General features: G+C 39.1%; 1 protein-coding gene and 1 long non-coding RNA gene across 4 annotated transcripts; one reads left to right on the top strand and one right to left on the bottom strand.

Annotated features, from left to right (window-relative positions):
* Positions 1-6: 6 nt before the first annotated feature.
* On the top strand, positions 7-22,700 carry LOC6731557. Of its 3 annotated transcripts, XM_016178609.3 has the most exons (10): positions 4,908-5,236; positions 5,512-6,237; positions 19,145-19,251; positions 19,312-19,426; positions 19,524-19,869; positions 19,941-20,155; positions 20,266-20,424; positions 20,487-20,872; positions 20,935-21,845; positions 21,986-22,700. In XM_016178609.3, exons 2-10 carry the CDS (start codon positions 5,699-5,701, stop codon positions 22,139-22,141), a joined length of 2,934 nt encoding a protein of 977 aa, XP_016024224.1. In that variant the 5' UTR covers positions 4,908-5,236; positions 5,512-5,698; the 3' UTR covers positions 22,142-22,700. The 3 variants fall into 3 exon arrangements, with proteins under 3 accessions (XP_016024225.1, XP_016024224.1, XP_016024227.1); XM_016178610.3 differs by lacking the exons at positions 4,908-5,236; positions 5,512-6,237 and adding an exon at positions 7-335; XM_016178612.3 differs by lacking the exons at positions 4,908-5,236; positions 5,512-6,237 and adding an exon at positions 18,259-18,396.
* Positions 17,511-18,278, bottom strand: LOC120284229. The gene is made up of 3 exons (XR_005543426.2): positions 18,192-18,278; positions 17,716-17,802; positions 17,511-17,654 (listed from the first exon to the last, which is right to left on the bottom strand). It is a non-coding gene; the product is annotated as an uncharacterized LOC120284229 (long non-coding RNA).
* Positions 22,701-22,916: the final 216 nt, after the last annotated feature.

Below are 22,916 nucleotides of genomic sequence, written 5' to 3'. Positions count from 1 at the left end.
CCAAATACAAGTCTTGGCTTGATAGTAATTTCGCCGTTCCACCAGCTGGTCACATAGAGACAAATTTAGAAATCTAAAGAGAGCAGTTAACAGTTTCTTAGTGCAAATACAATAAACTAATTGTTTAAAATGTGACAACAGTGAACCAAATGCTTGCTGAGTAATAAACCAAAAGGTGTTTTATTTTTTCTGAAACGTGCCAAGTGAATCGGCTCCACGCAAATGAGAGTGTGGGAGTGTGGTCTGAAAACAATGGAGCTGCCGTGAAAAATTGATTAAACAAAATAGTCGAGAAGAGAGCGCAAAATGCACAAAATGGTTAAATTATTCCTCAGGTAATTTCAGTCCCAACAAAAACAACATGTGCCAGATGGCTTTCGTGCTCTTATTGCTGTTGTTGTAGTTCTAGACTCTCTCTTTGCGTTTTAATATTATGAATGACGTAAGCGCGCCTCTTTGGTAGCAATACAAAAGCAATAACAACAATTTGGTTTTGTTGCTTTTGCAAACAAGGAAAATAACAGAATGGTTTTGTACCGCTCGCGTGTGTGGGTGCATAGGTGAGTGGGGAGCTCACTCACCTATGCACACACACACAGAAGCGCAGGTAAAAGTGGCGTCGTTGGATTTTTACTTGGAAAACGTGCTCGAACTATCAAGAGAAAAAGTAAGAGAGCGCTGAGCAGTCTAGCGCTCTTTGCAATGTTATTTCTTTTTTTGGTCAATGACCTAAGCTTTTTCGTCCGTTAGTTGAATTCGTTTCTTTCGCCAATTTCCGTGCTTTAGTGTGCGAGCTAAAAAACTTAGTCTATTTTCACAAAAATCGTTGTTTACACTTTGCTGATGTGTTGGTAATTTTCCCAGGCTTTCTTCACCTCATTTTTCAATAAATGGAGTAAACACAAAGTTGGAGGTCAAAGTTGTGAATGGTAAAAAAAAGCTTAATTTTTAAAGAAATTTAAAAAAAAACTGCCAGAAGTAAACAACGTACAAACCTAAAAAGAATAATTGGGAATACTGTAATTAATAGTGTTGTATAAATTTTATTTCCCGAACACATGCAGCATTTAATGAGTCTTCATAGTGTTTCCTTATATTTCTTAAAACAAATAGTATTTCACTCGATCATCCAATTGCCTTGCTGTTGTGACATCTTGACAGTAATTAAGTTTATGCACTCAATTGTCACAAAGCCGGAAACAAAAGTGCACAAAGATGTAACATGTTGATACATTTTTTGCAATGACAACAGCACGCAAATTATGAAACATTACCGGCCAAATAACAATGCACTGTTTGGAAGATAAAGTAAATATTATGAAATAAATATTATTGTTGTTATACAAAGCAGAAAGCAATTACCGAGAAGCAGTAACTGCAGCACAGGTATATTTGCATTCGTGATAGCTTTTTGGTAAATAAATTATCTAAGCAATAAAAACGCACTTGTAGGATTTTATTTTGGATTATAAACATAAATACACTTAAAAATAAGTGGTAGGTCGCTTTAGCCCCTATACTATATTTTTTATAAAATTTTCATTGACTACAATATTTGTTTCAGTTAAAAATGTTTTAAAAGCACCCTATAAAATTTTCGAAATTTTACACAATCTTGAACGGCACTTCTGCGTATTAAGATTAATTGTTTGGCCTTTTATCAGTCTGTTTCACTGGAATAAACATTTAACTAGTACTCAGATTTTGTAGGGCACTCTATCTGCGGTGTACTGAAAAACAGAGAGATACAAATGTCGAGAGCGAAGTAAAACGCTTTTGTGCTCTGCTTGATTTAAAAATTTAAACGCCAGTGCTGACCGAGCAATTAAAATGTAAACAGGCGAAATGGGAAATGAATAAGCGTGCCAGGGGAAAATAAAATGAAATCTCAAAGTATTTACAATCATGCAGCAGTTGCACATAAAAACCAGGAAGAGAAGAACGGAAACTTAACGTGTATGCTTTCGAAAATATACTTGTACTTTAAAATGGCAAATTGGCAATAAGAAACCGACGCGACATTAATATGGCTAGGTAAATACGAAGGCATCATTACCGAAGGTCGTTTTTGTTTGCGTGCGATAAACTTTTTTTTTTCGACTTTATAGCAAATATTCACACATACAAACAAACCCGAATGCTACCCTGTGTTTGCGATTGGTATTATCTGTAGGCCTTTGTTATCCAACCATTTGCTTATCTGGGCACGGCTGCCAATGCGTGTGTTTGTGATGGATACTTGATTGAATTGTTGTCCGTATGTTAGCGCCTAAAAAACAATCGACAGCCGCTTATCAGTTGGCAGAAACATAAATAAAAGTTTCTCAAACTGAAGCCGAAGGTAAAATGCTCTCTAAGTCGAATGCTTTTCTTAAATAGTATTAGCTTTAGAAGGAAGAAAACTGTCAGAAAACATAGCTTTACGTTTCTAGGGTATACAATAGTCGTTAGCCATGCCCCTCCTCGCTCACATCCAAATAGTTTGTCAATCAACCGACAATCGGTTGCCAATCAAACAACAAAAATTCGTGGGTGAGGTGAGTTCTAGATTTTCTTTGGTTGGAGGATGGGAAAATCTGTCTGAAAAGTGGGACAGCAATTGACTGACTAATCGAACACATTGTTTCAGGCAATTATTTCCATTTAAGCTACATGATTCGTTCCGAAAATATTTCATAGTCTATGGAAGTTTTGAATACTTAGTAAAAATATATTAATTTCGCAATAATTACTTTCAATGTATTTAAAATATCAATTGGACATAAGTTTTAAATACCACAGTTGCATTCCTTTAAAACAGTATCCACAAATTAACAAAGTCCAAATTGTTTTCCATTTGAAGTGCAAATATTATTGTTTTGTATTGTTTTATCTTATCTAATTGCTCTGAAATGACATTTTATCCAATAGCAAATATCTGATTACTATAAACTATATTGTAATTATGCAGTAAGTTTCTTTTTTTCCAACTAAAGATGGTAGGAAAATAAACACAATCACAACTAGGAATCACTTTCTTATCTGCATCTTCTGCCGTGTTTTGTGTGTCAAGTATAAAAGTGTCAACAATATGTTATACCATTTTATCTCCCCCAATTAAATACCCAAAATAATGGCTACCGTTGTTAGTACGTTGAAAAATTGTAATCCGCGATTATCCGGAACCACAATTAAAATGTTTTCACCTTGTCCGTGGCCAGCAATTAATATGGCTTAGATGGATTTATGGCCAGCATACAACCCCAGATAACCCACAGTCGCATGGCATCATCGCGAAATGCTCATAAAAGGCGCGTCTATGACAGCATCTCCTCCGCTGGTGCCGTGCAAAATTGAGTATTTTTGGCCAAAACAACAAGCAGGGCAAATAATACACAAAAAAAAAAAAAAAAAACAAAAAACAAAAACCTAAAACAAAGAGCCCAAGCAAACGTCTTGGACATGTGCGCAAAAATCTTTTGAACTTTCGCATTCGAGGCGGTCGAAACAAGTGCCAAGAGCAAACCCTGACATACATTATAATTTGTAGCAACGCCCTCTTTTTTTCAAAACTGATTTTTTTTAATATAGATATATAGTTTTTTTTGCGGCTATTTTGTTCACCTACACGCGCGCCTAATCCCATTTCGAGCGGCATCAATAAATTGTCGGCCTGGCAGATATAGCCAGATTTCTATTCGCATTTTAGCTGTTTAAATAGGTGAGTTTGTTGTCCAGTATATATGGCCACCTATTTGGTAAATAGTCTTTAGTCCGCCCACAACAGCTGTTGACACTCACCCACGAAATAAAAAAAAGGGAAACGCTACGGAAATAGCATTACCTGGCAACCCTTTTTTTGGTCAATACCCAGGTGGATCATCCATAGAAAAAAATTCCCATTAGTGCCGAAGGGAGTCCCATCGTTAGTCAGTCAGTCACCTAACTCTCGGTCAACTACAATCTATATTCGCATTTTTTCGGACATGAGTAACCGCGATAATTAGTAATTGGGAGCAAATCGGTTTGGACCCAGGTGACTAAGTCACTTCGATCCATAGAAATGTAAATGCACAGTCCGTTTAGAAAATCTATGGACTTGCAAACCAATCGACCGTTAATAATGAGGCCTCACTGTTCATTAACCCATTTCATTATTGTAAGGCCAACTCGCAAATTCAGCATCTTTAAATTAAAAACTTTAACGATTTCTAGCAACCCAATTTAAATATTATTTTTATAAGATCCTGGACAATATAATTTTCAAACGCACTATAGATTATGTTGACTTTCGTTTGAGTTTTCATTTGATTGCAAAAACAAAAGAAAGCTAAAAAGAGAAAGTATCGAAGCAAAAACAATGGTATCAATTTGTAAAATTATGACTTAAATCTATGATCTGATAATGGAAAAGTAATAAACTGGAAAGGAGCAAATAGATATATTTGAATATATAGGGTAGATTAAGGTATACGCAACTGCAGGTGTGTTAAAAAATATAAATTTGCGAGTTATTATATGTCTGATGTTATGCCCTTTTTTAAATTCTGTAATTCTCATTTTTTGCAAAAATTATATATGATTGAACCATTAGGTTAAATAATGATTGAAATTTATTTGGTTTCCTTTATGCCATACCTTTATTACATATTATAGTTGTCTGCATTTTTCGAGCGATGTGAATGAGTTGTTGGCCTGGTCAACGAAAATTGTTAACCAATCGAGAGTTGCCCACGCGCTTAGTGAGTTCGGTAGCGTCTTCCTACTCAATTGGGCGGCATTGGTCGAATATTCGCCTTTTGATTGAATGTTGTTTGTTTTGAACTTGGGGGGAGCTGGGCTGCGATGAAAGAGAGGGCTTCTCTTTTGAATCGAATTCTCAGATTCTCCGCTCTCTGCGCCGCGGCGATCGATGGTGGAGGTACTTGTGCTGGGTTTGCTGAGCGTCGCGACTCATTCGCTTGCGTTCATTCGACGCGTTAACAACGTTGCGTATACGCCTCGTCGGTCGCGCTGCATGAGTGTTGGTGAGCCGTCGCCTACGTGTGTGCGTGTGTGAGTCTCTTTTTTCGAGTTCTCCTGATATTTACGAATATTATTCAGCCGACTTCCGTTCCGATCGCATATAAAACCGCGCCTGTGTGCGCGCCATATAAAATCATTTCTAAATTTATAAAAACAAACGCGTATACACACGCACACTCACTCGCCGCCAAAGAAATCAATTTAATTTGTGCAAGACGTAATGCCTTAAGATGTATGTTTATGCATAAATATTTGCCAAAGAGCACCCACACACAAAAAACAAACAAAAATCAACAACCAAGTGCCGCCTAGCTGCTAAACAACATTAAAAGAAGTGGGAAATAAAATTTCTTGATTTATTTTCGCCAGACAAATGTCGATATAAACACACACTTACACACACACAGCGAAATCTCTTCGCTGCATTTGAATTATATTTATTGTTTGCCTTTTTGTTGCTTTCTATATGAGTTTTGAACATTGTTTATTTTCACATAAATTCTTCAGTTGAAAGTGAAAGCGGCGTCGCATCATCAGCGTCGTGTGAAATGTTGTTGCCGGCGAGTCGAGATCGCAGAATGGACAAGTTATGCTAATGGCCACGAAATATCCCACAAAAAACTGACAAACAAATGCAACAAATCGGACGAGAATCGGCATATCAAAAACCGAAAGCGGCAGTTATCTAGGCAAAATGCGCTTGCAACATCGTTATGCCAGCAATCCAACTACAAATTCGAGTAATAATACTACCATAAGCAACGCCAGCAACGCCAGCAACAACAACATCAAGCGGGCCAAGAAACTGAGTGGCCAGAACATTATCAAACTGCGCTCCGCCAAGCAATCGGGACCCAAATCAACCTCCACCACAACAATGCCACCAGCCACCCCACAGCCATTGAGTCGGCACCACCCAATCATGATGGATAAGGAATTGGAATCGGCCAAGGAAACGGCTTTATTATCATCGAATAATGACCAGAAGTTGAAGGAGGAGGACATCGAGGAGACCACCAGTACGACGACCACGTCCGTGGAGCTGCGATCCTCGGCCAGTTCGCACTATCGGGCATATACCACCATTCGGAGCAATTCGACGTCGGCGATTCTGCACGAGGCGGTACTGCCGCCCCCGCTCACCCCCGCCGGAATGCTATACGCCCGCCCACGCACCCTCAATGTCCACAATGTCTGCCAGACGCCCGCGCAGATAACGCAAATGTTTTTTGGGTACGTTTTTCAGTTTGTTTTCCCTATGTTTGGTTTGCGGGCTCTACTAATCTACTAACAACAAACCGCACACGCTTTTTAATCAGAAAAACCCATAGAAACATTATTACTTTCTTATTTAAAGTTTTTTTTTTTTATTAAAGTTATTCATTACGTTCATTTGAATGAAGAATGAGTTAGTAAACTATTATTAAATGCTATTCTGAACACGATCACTTAATTGTTTATGTTGATGCATTAAAAAGTAGCAATAGAAGCAGTAAATATTTGGATAGAAAAAGAATTTGCGAGTCAAGGATATAAATAAGAGTTTGTTTTACAGTTTGGCATTCATCATTAATTTCCATGGGTGATCAATTGGGAGGTCAAGCTCTTTGCACCTAGGCAAAGCCAAGGTCGTCTAAAAAGCAATCCAGATGTGAATGGGCATTCGCATAAATATTTATGGGTTCTTCAATGAATTGATGGGTTTTGCGGTGATACACAGAGCGGAAATGTGCGTCTATAAAACAGGAAAACTATGTTAAAATAATCATGATTTTAGAACGGTTGAACATCCTTCCAAGGCATTTAACGTAGTGACGAAACGCACCGTTCATTAATCAAGATATGCAGCCGAGTTGCTTGACATTTTTAGGGTTATTCACTTTATTAGCCATTATCCGATCAGTTCGATACGGTGTTGGCAGAGATTTATCTGCTGGGCGTCACGATCTGCCACGCCCCCATTTGCGGCGGTGGGAACCGCGATCCGTTCCGTTTGGTGCGCTCGTTCTTGGCAGATTTTGTCATCGTTATTTTAAAACTGATATATATATATATTTATATATTTATTTTGCGCGCGCTCAAAAACAGAGAACGAAAATATTCAATTAAACGAAATTACCACCGCTCCACGTAAATTGGTGGGTCTCCATTTTTGTCACTGTGTGAAAATTCATTGAACTTGATCTTTGTGTGATGTTTTCGTACTTGTATTTATTTATTTTCGTTGCCTCCATACACAGAAGCGCGTGTATTGCATTTATGTTTAGTGTCGTTGTTTTTTCGCTCTTTTCTCAATTGGAATTCAAATTGAAATTCAAAATATAATAACAAAGCATTCAAATGTCAAAGCACGCTGTAAACACGATCTGGCCAATATCGAGTAACGAGTGCGATTGCTGGTATCGAGTGCACGCTGTAGATTGGACATTTGTCTCAATTTGCATATAATAAAGTCATAAATAAGGCTACAAATTGTCACTTTTATAACGTATTTATTGAGCACATTGCCTCGAGCAATGGAAGTCATTTTCCGTTGGATAACATCGAATATGTGATTCCCTGCTACAATTAGTATATATTTATAATGTGCAACTCATTCGCATAAACCGGCTAACTTAATAGCATCATTATCACCTAAAAACACACAAGTTTATTTAATTTAGTGAGTGGGCTTTGCGTTTTCACACTGGATAATTATCAAAGCCAAGCTTAGTCTGCCGAATATTATATACCCCTGAAATAGCTGTATTTTGTGGATATAGCGAATTGTTTTCGGCTATTAGAATGTAGAGGAAAGATATGAATTCATTTTTAGGCGAGGAACCACGCCCAAGTACATCGAGTTAGCTGCGGGGTATGAACCAAGTTCGATTCATCGAGTATCTGGCTAGATGGCTATCGCTCTCCTGCTTCCCACCGTCTTCGTGGTCGATGATGTTATGGCTGAAATTTAATTTTAGCCATGATCTATTGTCGACTGACCTTCTTCGTGACACACTCAATTTGTAAATCCACACGTGTCGGCGATTTGCAGAGTATTGCACTCGCTGGAAGCTTGGTTACTTTTCTGCTCCATGGAGATGATGATGATGAAAAGGCGTCAACTAATTTCAACCCATAAATCACGGACCGCTGCGTTCATTGAAGTCTTTATGTGGTCTGGAAAATGTACAAAAAAAGAGTTCAATTAAAAGAGCTGGATGCTTTTGGCTTTGTTTTTATTTCGCCTTAATTTAATTTCATTGATGCAAGCATAAATCAAGCATTGACCGGGCAAAAGTCGCCATGAAGATGAGTTTATCAAAGGCACTTCAATTCAGCAAAATGCCGCATTCCTTTGTCAATTATTGTAGTAGCATTATTTGACTTGCCTTTATTGTTTTGTTATTTCTCTTGACGTGATGAAGTGCATTTATCAATTTGTCTCCCCCACATACATACATATATTAATTTGCCCTCTCATTTTGCTGTCTGGTGGTATTATGCTTTATTTTTAACTTGATTATGGTATAATGCAATATAGCAATGTATACTATATAGCCAAGTAGCAATCACGGTTAATTCACTTAAATCGTAATTGGCGAATGCGATTTTGTTGACGAATAGAAATTCTAGGTACTCGTAGTTTGCAGTTGGAAGCTATTCATTAGGTTGATCATCTGAAATGCAGAAAAGTTGTCGTGTACAATGATAGTATTTGTATTTTTAGAAGTGTTTTAACTGGTGAATCCCTTCAACCGGAACGCATTAACAATCATTCAGATGGGTAAAACTGATGCAAAGGGATTCTCTTGAATTAATGGCTTTGTTTACTTGGATTTCCTAAACAAGCGGAAAGCTGTTTAAATTCAAGTTTTAAACATCTTTCCTTATGGTCGTAAGCTAATAGGTAGACATAAAATTTATGCATATAGTATAATCCATGATATATCCTATTTACATTATGGACTATCATCTTTCGCAGAGGGGAAAACACTTCCATTCAAACGGGTGCAACTCGTTTTAGCGCTATTCATTTATCAAAAGCCAGTACAAATTGCATTGGACGTCAGGTAGATAAAGCCGACATTGGAAATCGGGAGAAGTCAATTAGGAAAATCACTCGCCCACCCAATTCTCACACAATTCTCGTTTGCGGAACTGCGGCACGTTGGCAAATAAATAGTAATAAATGTGCTGGGAAATGCATTAAACGGCTAAGCAAATGCGCGCATTAATTATTCCATCGACATAATTGAGAAACGTGCTGTAAACAATTAAATGAAAGACTGCAGAGAGTCGAGCCGTAAATAGTGCTGTAAATAGTATTCGCATCCAGAACCAAACATAAATATCGCATAGCGAACACTGAGCTAATCGTTTAAAAATACGAACAAACGAGTCCGCAGAGTGCAGATTGCAGATTGCACTTTGCTGCAATCAGCGACTAAGAATAGCCAGGCTATCAGAACTAGTTTATATCGATGTTCCGCCATAAAAAGTCGACCATCTAAAGGGACAAGCTGTATAAGAATCAGGAAACTATATATAGTGTATATATATCCCCACTGATTGCCCGATAATGACAGCCGATAAGGTCGCATTGTGATTGCGATGGATGAGCCAATCAAGTGATGTTGTCACCTCCAAAAGAGTTTTGACATTTATTGGGCTCGAATTGATAAAACCGATTATGTAGATATAGATTCGGTATCCCTAAAGAGCATTCTAAGGGTCGGATTTCGCTGATAAGCTGTGCTGATAAAGTCGAATTAGAGATGATCCAATCGATCGATGACACCATCAAAGTATTTCCAAACAAATCAATGCTCAATACACAGTGATGTGGTCACCACCGAAAATTTGGTCTGATGCAGCAAATGGTGAAATTTTTGATGATAAGTTTGATAAGCGTTATTGTATCAGAAATTCGGTAAATGAACTGTTGCGATCGAAAGCCAGAAGTGTTTGCTTTATTTATGAAGTTAAAATTGAATTTGGCTCGCTTTTATTAACTAAATATTGATGAATTCGCTTTTGTGCACGATCTACTTGCGATGATCTTGGCCACTTGCACTTGGTCTATTTTCATGGTCAGAACGAGCAGAGTTTTGGCTACACTCAGTGCCATGCCTCTGGCTATTAAAACGTTCAATATGCAAACTAAAAAGCGCTTTAAAAATGTTTTCTTTTTTGCATTGTTTACGTATGTCTATTTATCCGTCGTTTTGTTTACGCGAGCGTGTTCTAAAAATAATATGCATCATCCAAAGTCAAAAGAAAGTGTGAATTTTTGAGGGCCATAACTGAGGCTACTTCATAATTTACAAAGCAAACACATCAGCAGCCAAAATGCAAACAACAAAAAAGAAAAAAAAACACCATCACAATTTAATAGCAATATATAAAGAAAGAAAGGCCATTAAATCATGTGAGAGCGCAAAAAAAATAGATATACCGAAATATTAACGGCGAAAAAGAAAACAATTTTTTAGAATATAATTTTATGGTCTGCTCAAATTTTGTGTGGGATCTGATTGTGTTTCTTTCCAAATTGAGCATACTCGCGATGATTGTGTAGATAGGATTATTTAGATATATTTATTGTTTTCAAAAAAACTCCCAACTTCTTGGTTCTTTTGAATGTGCTATGAATTGATAGGTAACTTTCTTTGTATTTCATTTCATCGGGAAGAAAGAAGCTAGTTTTGATTACAACAAAGGGATTGTTAATAAGTACATATGTTTCATAATTTTCCATAAAAAAGCACTTCACTACGCAACCCAGATCTTTTATGTATGTACCCTGGAATGATCAGCTCCACCCACAGATTCCATAGGTCGTACAAACAATTGCGAACCTCGAACTGACTCACATTTCTCCGCTTTTGCATTTTGCATTCACCTATTACAGGAAACCAGATGTCGAATCGATCGATGCCTCACACTAACCTTGCGCAAAAACCGATTATTATGTGGGTTTCTGTGCTATCGAACGCTTCGATCTGGGCTTTTGGTTCTTTGTTAGTCGTTCGAATTATGGAAGTATATGTAACCTATTTATTTTCGAAATGTTGACCTCATACGCACTGTGTTGCCCAAGTGGGAGCAAAACGATAGCGGCCAAATGTGTCGATGACAACTTCATTTGGCGCAGCATGTGGACGGATGATTGACCGACTGACTAACTGACTGACTGACTGACTGACTGACTGGCTGAATAACCGGCGGATTGGGAGAAGTGACAGATTGGCAAACTGACAAGGTGACAGTACGTAGGCCTTTTGTTCTAGGCCGACGATGGTCGTCAAGTGTCGGGTTCACTATCTCCATACTTTCAATCAGAAACCGATAATTCATGACATCACCATCATCATCATCAGCCGTCCGTAACATTCTGCCCCTTTCCGCTTGAGTGGCACGCTTAATTAGTAATTTAACACAATATTAAATAAATGTGAGCCCTCCGGTTTACAGTCGTTGACCCCCCTTCCATGTCGACGCCCCTGACTCGCGTTGTAATTCCTATTAATATAATCCGCTGCGACTTTTGTTTCTTCATGACATCAAAAGTTCGTGAGCTCGGGTGTACAATTTTCTCATAATCGGAATTTCATCGAGCACTCAGTTTAGCTGTTTCTTTGTAGTTTTATACTACTTTTTTGTCCGGATGGAGCCATTGAAAAGCTAAACTGAAAACAGAATGAAAAGCGGCAGAAAGAAGCACTGCACGCGAGCAAAAGCAAATCAGTTGCCCGTTTGCTCGTCTAATGAGCAGTCGTGTTTGTCTGCATCTCGGTTTCGAACATTTATTTTGTATCCTTATTACACTTCAGAAAAAAGAAAAACATTTAAAAAAATAAATATAAAATAATTGAAAAAAGGATTCAAGGATTCGCAAATTACAAATTGAAACTACATCCACTTTGGTAAACTTATAATTTAGTTTGATTTACTCCGATTTTTAATAGTAATTAAACAAAAATATTTGTAATTTTTTATTTAAATCATCATTTTACCGCGGTACAGTAAGCAATCTTCCTCTTCAGAAAAAAAAAACAAAAAAAAAATAAATATAAAATAATTGAAAAAAGGATTCAAGGATTCGGAATCTAAAAATTGAAACTACATCTAATTTGGTAAACTTACAATTTTGTTTGACTTATTCCAAATTTTAATAGTAATTAAACAAAAATATTTGTAATCTTTTATTCAAATCATACATTTTACTTTTACCGAGGTAGTATTTTCCCATTGGCCAAACGCTTGATTCGCTTCGCTTTCCCAGGGAAAGTCACGCTCCAAATTTTCCCCCAATGTTTGGCGCGCATATATTCTTTTTCCGGAGCATGATCGAATCGTGTTCGCACGCCAATCTGAATCGATTTCAGTACACATAGATCGACTGTTCCCAACGACTCCTCGTCGACGATTCGGCGATTGGAAATAGTATAGAAGTGGCGGTTAGATTAGATTAGATGCCAGTGCGATAGGGCAAATCACATTGTACACTCCAGAGAAACCCAAAAAAAGATTGGAAATCAGACAGTTAAGCCAATATACAGGCCAATTCGTTTTTTGTCTGGCCTCCAGCTGGATGGAATTTCTGGCCGAGCACCGCCAAGTGCTGGCGAAGGTAAACAAATTACCCGCTAGTGATATCATGGCGCTCTACAAATTTGGTATACAATCGAATAAATAATAAATAAATGCAAACAAGGCGAGAGGGCCAAAGAAGCAAATAAATGCGAAACACAAATGCTTAAGTGTGGAGCTTCAGAAATAAACGTTGATGTCACAAACCGCAGAGGAGCACCACCAAAAAAAAACCTTAATAAATAAAGAGGTATGGAATAAAGTCGCTGGCAAACCGCGGAATAAAGCGAAACTAAAAGGTTATAGGACAACGACTCTGCAATCAAGATATGAGCCAACTAAACCGATTCCCAGACAGACGATGACGCTATATCTTCTTCAGCAGGCGATGGCCTAACTGCTTTGTGAAAGTCTCGGCCTGGCCCATTGTCGTTGTGGAAATTCTGGCCATGATTGTCTTGCCAAGTCTCTATAAATAGTCGGTGCTCGAAGCAGGCCAAAACGGCGGCAAAAAAAAAAAAACGGCAAAAGCGGCGCTTCATAAATAAACAAACCAGCGATTAATCGGACATGAATGCCTCTTGAGGTAGGGTTTCTACTGAAGTGACCAAAATGGCTAAAGCAGGCAGGTAATTAGCATGGCTTAGAACACGCCATTAATAGAATCTGTACTAAATGATAAAGCTCAAAACAAGCCAGACACTTTGGCAAAAATACACACGGCCAATTTTAAGAAGAATTTTGATTCGAGTCATTAATTTACGGAGAAGATAACTTGCAGGAGAATTTCCTACTCTAAGAATTGACCATTTTGTTTAGTTGTTTATTGTAAGCACAGTGAATTATTTTTCAAGCAATGATGCTGTTTTTTTCACCCCAATGTAAATATCCGATTTGGTTCTTGCTTTTTCCTTGAAAGATACGGAATCGCTTTTCATGGGGTTCCAACTCTATCAAGGCTAGTGAACTTTGCAAACTTATCAGCAATGCCAAATGTTATTTAGCAAATTTATTTTTGTGCAAATAATTGTATTTGTATAGTTCACTATACCTGTTAAGGTTAAGCGAAAACTTAATTTTGTACCTTCTTTCACCCTTTAACATGTTAACATGCATCTGTTTAAATTGCAAACCGAGTTATTGACCAGTAAAAACCTTATCTTTGGTATTTTCAAAACTGTAGCTACTCAAAAAATTGGCACCGTCTTGTTAAACACAATTAACTGTTCAAATGCCAGAACATTGGCTTACTTTTTTAAGTGAAATTATTAACATGCATTTGTATACAAAGATGATAAAATTCCATACTCCATTAGTTTGTCAATTTTTCTTAACCCATTGTCGGTATTAGGGGGTGATTTATTGACTTGGGATCTCTGGGCGCTATTGCGATATCATTAGCGATAAATGCAAGGGAACACGGATTTAGATAAACACCGGAACATCTGCAGAAAGTTCAAAGAGCTCTGCGATGACGCCAGACAGTTTCATTGATAAAGCAGATAGCAGATAGCGCTTATTGTATGGAGGAGATATGTATTGCCAAGATTGCTTGGATTTGCTGTTGGCCGGCCCACTAAAAACAGCTGTTTGGCTTCTTTCTCTGGTGAGTAAGCGTCATTTTTATTATTAGTTATGACCTCATCATCGATTATTGCCGGGCGAGTTGCGCTGGTGTTGGTGTGTCGGTGTGTTTGTATTGAAACGAGTCGTCGCTGAGCAAGCTGCACCAGCCCCCACACTCCCTCCCGCGCCCCCTTGGCCCTAGCAACGCCGCCCCTCTCTCGTTCGCTCACTCTCTATCTCGCTCTACCTGTTACCAACAGAGAGCCGTTGAGTGTGCATGAGTGTGTGTGTTTTGGTGAGGGCGCCACAAGTCTTGTGCAAACATACACCTGAAGAAAAATGTCGTCTTAATTGTAACATTATTTGGAATATTGTTATTATGTGGGATTTAAGCCCTTAAGTCATTACAAGTATTGTAGAGCACTTCTTAAATATGTATTTATACAATACTCATACTACTACCCATAAATTATTTCTTTTCACAGCTTATTATTTAATTATCGAGATAGGCTAGTACAAAAAATTGATTAGAAAGCTATTGGTTTTCTTTTCTTATCAATTAGTAACAAGTATACTTCCTTTGAAAATTCGAATTGTTTTATATCGAAACGATAAAACTGATCTTAACTGGTGGTATTTAATATGTCCTAGCCGAATCCCACATTTTCTTTAAGTGTAGCGCGAAACACACCTCTCTTTGAGATTTGCCTACATCTTTGCATAGATGACTGCTGATTAATCCGCGTGTGGTTGACATGTGTTCTATAAACTCGTACGCAAATATTTTGCGCTTGATTTACAAGCTGTTAAATGCAAATATATGTACGTTTAGTCAGTCAAAACTCGTACTGGTTGTTGCTTTTGGCCGACTCATAATAACATCATAACAACACCTCCTCCCCGCCGAGATTACAAACTGTCAAATGCAAATAGCATGTTTACTATTGTGTTTTGCTGATGCGACTAGCAACACTTAATCTTCCTTTCTTTTCTCACGCGCCGAGTTCAATGTACATTTTGTCACTTTGTTCAATTGTGTTCGGAAATTGTTTATTACTCATTTAAAAGGCAGTCGACGCGGAGCGTGGGTCAATGAAATCATTTCCACAAATGCATTTCTCAATGGGTATCTGTTAGCTGGAAGATTGTGCATATGTATGTATGTACGTTGACCGCAACGTCATTCAGCTTGGCCCCTGGCCAAAAATGTTGCATGCGATTTGTTCGGAAAAGTCCATTTATCATTTGCGGAAATGCTGATCTGCTGAATACATTGATCCATAGATACGTTGCATGGATACATCCCATTGACAAAGACGGCGGAAATAGCTTATAAGCTGACTGGATAAAGCTACTCGTGTTTATCATCAAAATTTTCTTCTCAATGAAATAGTTCAGCCAATCTTTTTCTCTTAAAGGGCATGGCTTCCTTGATAAAAAGTATAAGTTACATTAAATGTCATTCATAAACCCGCATTGGGAAAAGCAAAATATAAGATAAGCTGTACTTTATTGATTGAAACAATTATACTTTATTGATTGCGACATTCTTTCATTCACACAGATAGTAAGGCAGATAAAATTGTAATCAACAATGATTATGTGCTCTATCGGATGAATCACAGATACTCCGTTTTTATCTACATATTTGATGGCCTAATGTCTATTACTAAGTGAAACACATACTAGGATTTCATTATAAGCCAATTGTGCTGGCTACTGAGAGATAGGCCGATTATAGATTGCCTTGTCTTGACTCATTTGTAAATGGCATAACGTTATCTTAAGCACGTAGGGCCAGAGTAAATGCGAGATAGAGATACAAAGAAAGAAAGGACCTTGGCTCATTACCTTGGCCTTATCTGCCCACCTTTTAATAATGGGTCGCCGCGTATTTCCGGTAGCCTGGTGGCTATGCGCCAATCATTCCGGCATTTTTTGCGTACCTCATATTATGTTCCCTTTTTTTTTTGTCTTTGTTTTTCCACTCGGTTGGTCAAAACGCAAAACTTGTTTACCACTAAATTTCGTCGCAGTTTTAGTAGCTCATCATGTTGGGTTCTAAGAATCCATCAGGTTCCACAATTTCATCATGAGAGCCGCTTGTGAATCATCCGTGACCTGTTTGATTTTTGGTGCAGACAATGGAAAGTACCCATAATGTATACTAATTCGCATAGTATTTCCTTATATGGTGGCAATTCAATGAGCATATCTTATTCTAACCACATGCATCTGGAACATTGTGGTATTCTTCCTGTATTATTCCCTACAGAGTAATGCGATTTCTTAGAAAATGAAGATTTCTATAAATATGTATCTATATTTAGATAACACTTTGTGCAACTGCATACTCTGTGTACTCTGTGTACATTTCCTTCAGGAAATATATCATCTGAATATAAACTGAGTATAATGATTCCAACACAGCTGCTTTTACATTTATGACCAAAATTGAAAATCTATTATTTGTATCACTGCTGCACTTCCTCGTGTGCACGGAACCTCCTTTTCCTCATCCCGGAAATGTTTCGACAGCCAAATTTGAGCATCCACTGGCGGCCATTGCTCCTCCTCTTTATGGATGTGAGATCTCTGGGTTCTGCCGTGTTTGTGGTAAACAAAGCATAAGTTCTGCGGCTGCTGCGTCTGTTTGCCATAAAAATTCCAAAAAAAAGTAAACCTAACATATATGGCGCAACTTCACCCACACGAAAACACGGCGAGGCAAACAGAGGCAGAAGCTGGCCAAAAATAGAAGGCCAGGCCAGAACCAAATAAAACTGAAAGAGAGGCCAGGCCAAATTTAGTGAATGATGTGGGGCTGTGGGCGTGCCTAGTCGCTTGATGTTGATGTTGATGTTGATGCAGTCATGTAATTGGCATCTAGACAAGTTTGACCGCCGCCTGCACTTGGTCTTGAGTTGTTTCATAGCCAGCTAGTCTGTGTTGCCAGAAATTGGGAGCACAGACTTGGAATACTCAAGGAACAGACAATCTTGACAAATAGATAGTCTGCAGTTAGTGAGCGAAATTTAGTAAAAGTAACTAAAATCAAAATGGAATTTATTTTAGCAGACGAACTTTCAACTTTCTGAAACTCCGTCTTTCTCTGACATAATCGCCTGGCATAGGGACTTACTTTGCCAGTTTGTTGTTTGATTTTCTTGGCCCCTTTCTTGCATAGCTTATGTTTTGTTTGAGTGGGTAGCGGCCCAAACAGTTAAAAGACAAGTTTGTTGAGCCATAAAACCAAAAAGTTGCTCCTCATTCATGATTTTTCGAGCGACGCGTGTTGGCCGATTAGGTAAAATATTGTAAATTTGTTTGTAAATATATAGATGATAAATAAAGATGACATAATGTAGCCTAACGATATTTTGGCAAATTTATTTAATATGATTAATGTAGCATAAAGAGTAGCAGTAAGAAGAGGGTATCACAAAGTTGGTCCTTTATTCACAATTCAGTTCTTTTGTGATTTAATCTGTTAAATAAAAGTTAATTACCTACAAATAAATGTAAAAGTAAATGTTTTTATTTTGTTTTTAATATTTACCATCCACTTACTTTTTGATGACATTTGAAATAAGTTTTTAATTGTTTTTCCGTCTGCTATTTGTCACTTCACTTGACGTCATTTCACAAAATAGCTCTCTATAAATGATAAGCCAGTAATCAAATGAAATAATTCTCGGCACAAAATGGAATATATTAACAAAGATTGTTCTTGAGTTCAGTCGTGATTCTCGAGCGTATGCGGAATAAAGCCGAGCATGGCATAGAAATTATTTCAAACCCTTTTACGCAATATTTTACAACATTGAATTATTTGTTGTGTGCTGTGCAAATTGTCAACAACGCAAAAGATATATTAAGAAATATATGCGAATTTGTGGATGAATTATATTTGCGTTTTCCATTTCAAGCTCGCACCAAGTGAAATAAATAGGAACAAAAAATCAAGCGAAAACAGTTTCGAAATAATATGGAAATCAAGTAACTGCGCCGCAAAGTATTGCTCAGCTATATACGATAAATATTACCCATTTAGCTACTTGCCATCCCGTTCCAAGCGGTTTTCTCCCATTGTGGCTGGCATACGCTACGTATACGCGATATTTGAATTTCCATTGCACAAATGATGCAATTGTCAATGATATTTCTGCTGCCTCTGATGACGATGACAGTGTTTTCTTGCCAAAACACGGAAGACACTGAGGGCGCCGACGAAGCTGCCTCACAAATCTCGTAATATTTTCATGTGCATACTATTTTGGCGTTGTTTGTATTTCGCTTTTCCATTTTCGCGCTTACATGACTCAAATTGGTGGCTTTAAAACATGTGTCGGCCCCGGGAAACGTGACTGGCGTACGATTCAGATTTATAGTGATTTATTCGATATATATATACAGAATTAAACTCGGAATTTGTTCGGCTTGTGTGTCCTTGGGCGGGTTCATTGTCGCAATCCATCCATATAAGGAGGCAACTCGTTGAAGTAATTTCCCGAGTTGATTTATTTGGGCATTTTGTGAGTTAGCCGATGTAAAACAGTAGTAGTAGCCTTACAATTTACGATTTATTTTTAGTACAAACTCATAATAAGCTAATCAACTGATTAACTCACTAGTTTCGAATCAAAATTGATTACATTCGTGTTAATGCTGCAACGTGATCATTTAATTCCTTATGCAATTCTGAATCATCAAGAGCTTTCTTTGTCAGTGCAATGGATTCAATCATTTTGTTTACCTCTGCGCTCATATGAATATCATTTTATTTCCCTCAACGGTTGTAAGTGCTTGAATAATTTTATAAATTGTACAACAATATGCTACCCAAATCATTGAGGAGGCCAATAAATCGATAAATTGTGTAATAAGGCCATAAATCGTTCAATTAATGATTACCTCAGGGCGGGTTATTTATAAATCTCCAACAAAGATACCAATTTATGGCTTCCCACTGATGATTTCCCTCTTTTTGTTCTTACAGAGAAGTTCTGAATGCATGGCGAGCAAAGGCCAGATGCAATGTGGTGCCCGACGAGCGGACACAGGAACTCTTCCACGAGCTAAGCTTCCATCCTAGCCAAAAGCAGAGTAAGATCTTCTTAAATAGAATATTAAGTATACGTATTTAAACAATCTATTTAATAACAGTTAGCGAAATGCTGCAGACTGCCAAGAAAGTGGCCCGCAAGGGAGGAAGTGGACAGGCAAATGGGCTGACCTTTGGCCAGTTTTGTGTTTTAGCCGCGGATCTGAAACGTTTCAGGTAAGCTGCTATAAAATGTATATTATGGAAATTAAAAAGCATTAGCTTCAGTAACAATACAAGATTTGAACTAACACATTTACTTTATTCTCCGCAGAGCTTCAACAATTTCAAATCAGCCATCGTACTGCGACTATCAGTCTCTGTCCTCGGGACTGCTGCTCCCGGAACAAGATGATCCTGCCAGCTCGTCCAAGCAAAATCTTCAGTCGCCAGCGGCTAACAATTCGTCACCTGCGTACAGCTCCAAGAAGCCGGATAACCACGGTACCGAACTGAGGAGTACCAAGTCCTTTAGCAGTGTGGACGATACCAAAAAGAAGAAGAACGCCACCAATGAGCCCGTCGAGGTGTTCCTTGGCGGATCCTGCAATCCGACCACCTGGCGAGCCGACGTTGCCATACCAGCCCTCAAGGAGCTGGGCATTTCATTCTACAATCCTGTAAGTATTCCTAAGCAAATGAAGATCTCTTGGAAAGCGAAACTTATTTTGTGACTTTTATTTGCCAACAGCAAGTATCCGATTGGACGCCCGATCTCATCGAGCTCGAGCATCGCGCTAAGGAAAAGGCCCGTGTATTATTCTTCGTTATGGATTCGGAAACACGCGCATCTGCTGGTGCCATCGAGGCGGCACACATAGCGGGTCAAAACTGCAAGCAGCTGGTGTTGGTTTTGCATCCGTATAAACCAAATCAGAAGATCCTCAATGAGTCTATTTCACAGCAGTAAGTATTATCAGAATTGAGCTCTTATTTCAACGTGAAGAATCATCAGGCGGATGATGAGCAACCTTTTTCACAAGCCTAGAGTCTAAACTGTCGCCATTGTCTTGCAGAGAATACCTCGATCTGAATCGCAATCAGTTGATACTTAAGGAGCTGGTCTCCCGACGCGGTCTGCCCGTATTGGATAACATACCACTGGGTCTGCAGCGCACTAAGGATATCCTGGGTGGCATCAGGGATCCACCGTCAAAAATATCTTCTATTTTAGAGTAAGTTAAACAGAATCCAATCAATCTATCATCAACTGACTAACTTATTTTCATTTTTTCAGTACCGTTCGCGGCGCCTTTGATCGTGTTAATCCGCTAAACGATCTGCTCACTGTGGAACAATGCAAACGTGCTCTCTTATTCCTAGGCTATGCTCAGAGTTTAGTTAATTTAGACAATCTAAATAAGATCATTATCAACCAACGCGAATCGCTGAAATTGCTCCAAACGCACAGTCCACGAGCTGTCGCCGATGATGCGGATGCGGATGCCGATGGCGGCAACTGCAGCCAGCCCATCCTGCCCAGCCAGGAGCTGATCGACTTTGATCTGTTTTGTGTGATCTCGGCGTATCTGTCCGTCCTGCAGCAGGAGATCCACGAGAGCGGATGCATTTCGCCCATCAAGGGTACCAATGTGCCGCCACCGCAAGTTTACTTCACCAACGGTATGTGCCAAACTGCAGAAGTTTATTTTACAGGCCTTACTAATGTTTTATTTATTATTTAGCTCCCGATGTGGACATTTACTACTCGGCCAGCAAGAATATTTCGCGCACGTCGAGCAACGCCAGTGTTCCGTCCAATAGTAGCAGTGGCATCGGACACGACCTGGAGCGCCAGAGCCTCTTCGAACAGCTCAGTCGCAGCCGGGACAGTGGAACTTCTTCGCCACAGCCCACGGGATCGAGCAGTTTGGGTAAAAGCCCTCGGCCACAGATCCTGCTAAACGTGGAGTCCATCGAGACAACGGAAATAATCACAACTAAAACCATAGAGACCAAGCCAAATCCGGTCACTGCATCAACTGTTGTGCCTGCCGAGGAGGAGGAGAGTGATTCCAACGACTCGGTCTTCTCCAGCAGCAGCTCCATAGCCAGCGCCGGCGATGTACTCTGCTGCGGTGGTGGCTTGGATCTGCGGGATGTCTATCTGGGCGGAAGTTGTGTGCTTCGCACCAAGTGGCGTCAGGAACTGGCCGTGCCCTACCTGCAGTCCAAGAGCGTCAGTTTCCACACGCCGGCGCTGCACGAGAGCATCCAGCAAATGATTCTGAACCAGGAACAAAACCAGGATCAGGCTCAGCAGCACACAGTGCCGCCGCAGGAACAGCAGCAACAGCAGCGTTCCTTTGTGCGCACTCGCCGAAAGTGCAGGGGCAATCAGCTGCAGCTGGAGGAGCAGGAGGAGCTGACCGTGGCCGAGGAGTCACTCAGCTGGTCCCTACCACCGGTTGCCGTTCGTCAGAGCCTGTTCAATCCATCGCTGCTCGACTCCAGTCGAGTGCTGCTCTTCGTCATCACCAACGAGACCCGTTCCCTGGCACCCATGACCCTGGCCGCCCACTGCATTGGCCTCATGTACAATGTGGTGCTGGCGGTGCAAATGCTGCCCGAAGACTGTGTCCTGGGTGGCGAGAAGGTGAGTTGTTGTCGCAGTCCATAAGATATATATCTTATATCTTGCTTATAAGTATAAGTATGTACAGCCAGTTCAACTCTGATGCTGTAGTTCATTTTATTTGGACTTTTATTAACCAGACGCTATGTTTCTCCTTCCAGCTGACTGTGGCGGCCATCAAGGACTACAATCGCGGACGGTCGTACCTGATCGACTTGGCCAAGAGGCAGGGTGTGCCCGTGTTCAGCGACATTCGGGCAGCCCTCGAGTGCACCGTGGCCAAGGTGAAGGCGTACAACAACCGCGACCGCTGCTAAATCGTACCTGTATTTAAGTTCCAGCACGTGACAATTTAAGCTTATGTCTAAGTCTAAGGCCTAGTGCAATTTACGTTCTACTCTTAACCCCCACTAACTTAAATGGTGTCTGATCGTATTCGGAGAACACTCTTCTACCTAGTTAACGCTATACGTAATATTATATAGAAGATTCAAATAACGAGTGTAAAACCACTAAAATGTCGTCGCCCAGAGAGCGCATTTCATAACCTTATGGAGAAAGTCATGCATTCAGCTCCCCTCTCTCTATAATCGCTATAAGCTATTTGCTTTATGCTAATTTATTATTTATTTAACACCATACACGTGGTACATGTGCTAAATTAAATGTAAATATTCGAACGTGTACAATTCTTAGTGCATATATGTACAATGGAACACCAACTAAAATATATATATTTTATAATCATAGTGAGCATTCAGATCTAAAATAATATCTATATAAAAGCCCCATCATGTATATGTATACCCATAGTGACCCACTGTACCAGTTAGCTGGCAAAAAATATCTCAATAAACCAATTTTTCTAACATTTGATTGGAGAAGTTTTTTTGGTTTTAAACATTTTCGAAAATGACATTTTATTTTCTTTATATAATTTGAATACTCTTGGGAAATGAAGAATACTGTTATCCAGTAAAAATTAGACACTTTTTGTGTATTTTAATTTTAAAAAAGGCGCTTATATTTTAAACTTTAGAAAGTTGAATTTGAATATTGCGCGCAGTAATTAGCTTTCCCAAGTGTCAAAAA

This window comes from Drosophila simulans, chromosome 2L (assembly GCF_016746395.2).
Source record: "Drosophila simulans strain w501 chromosome 2L, Prin_Dsim_3.1, whole genome shotgun sequence".
Lineage (NCBI taxonomy): Eukaryota > Metazoa > Arthropoda > Insecta > Diptera > Drosophilidae > Drosophila > Drosophila simulans.
Note: the sequence above shows the minus strand (reverse complement) of the source record. Positions and strands in the feature narration are given on the sequence as shown.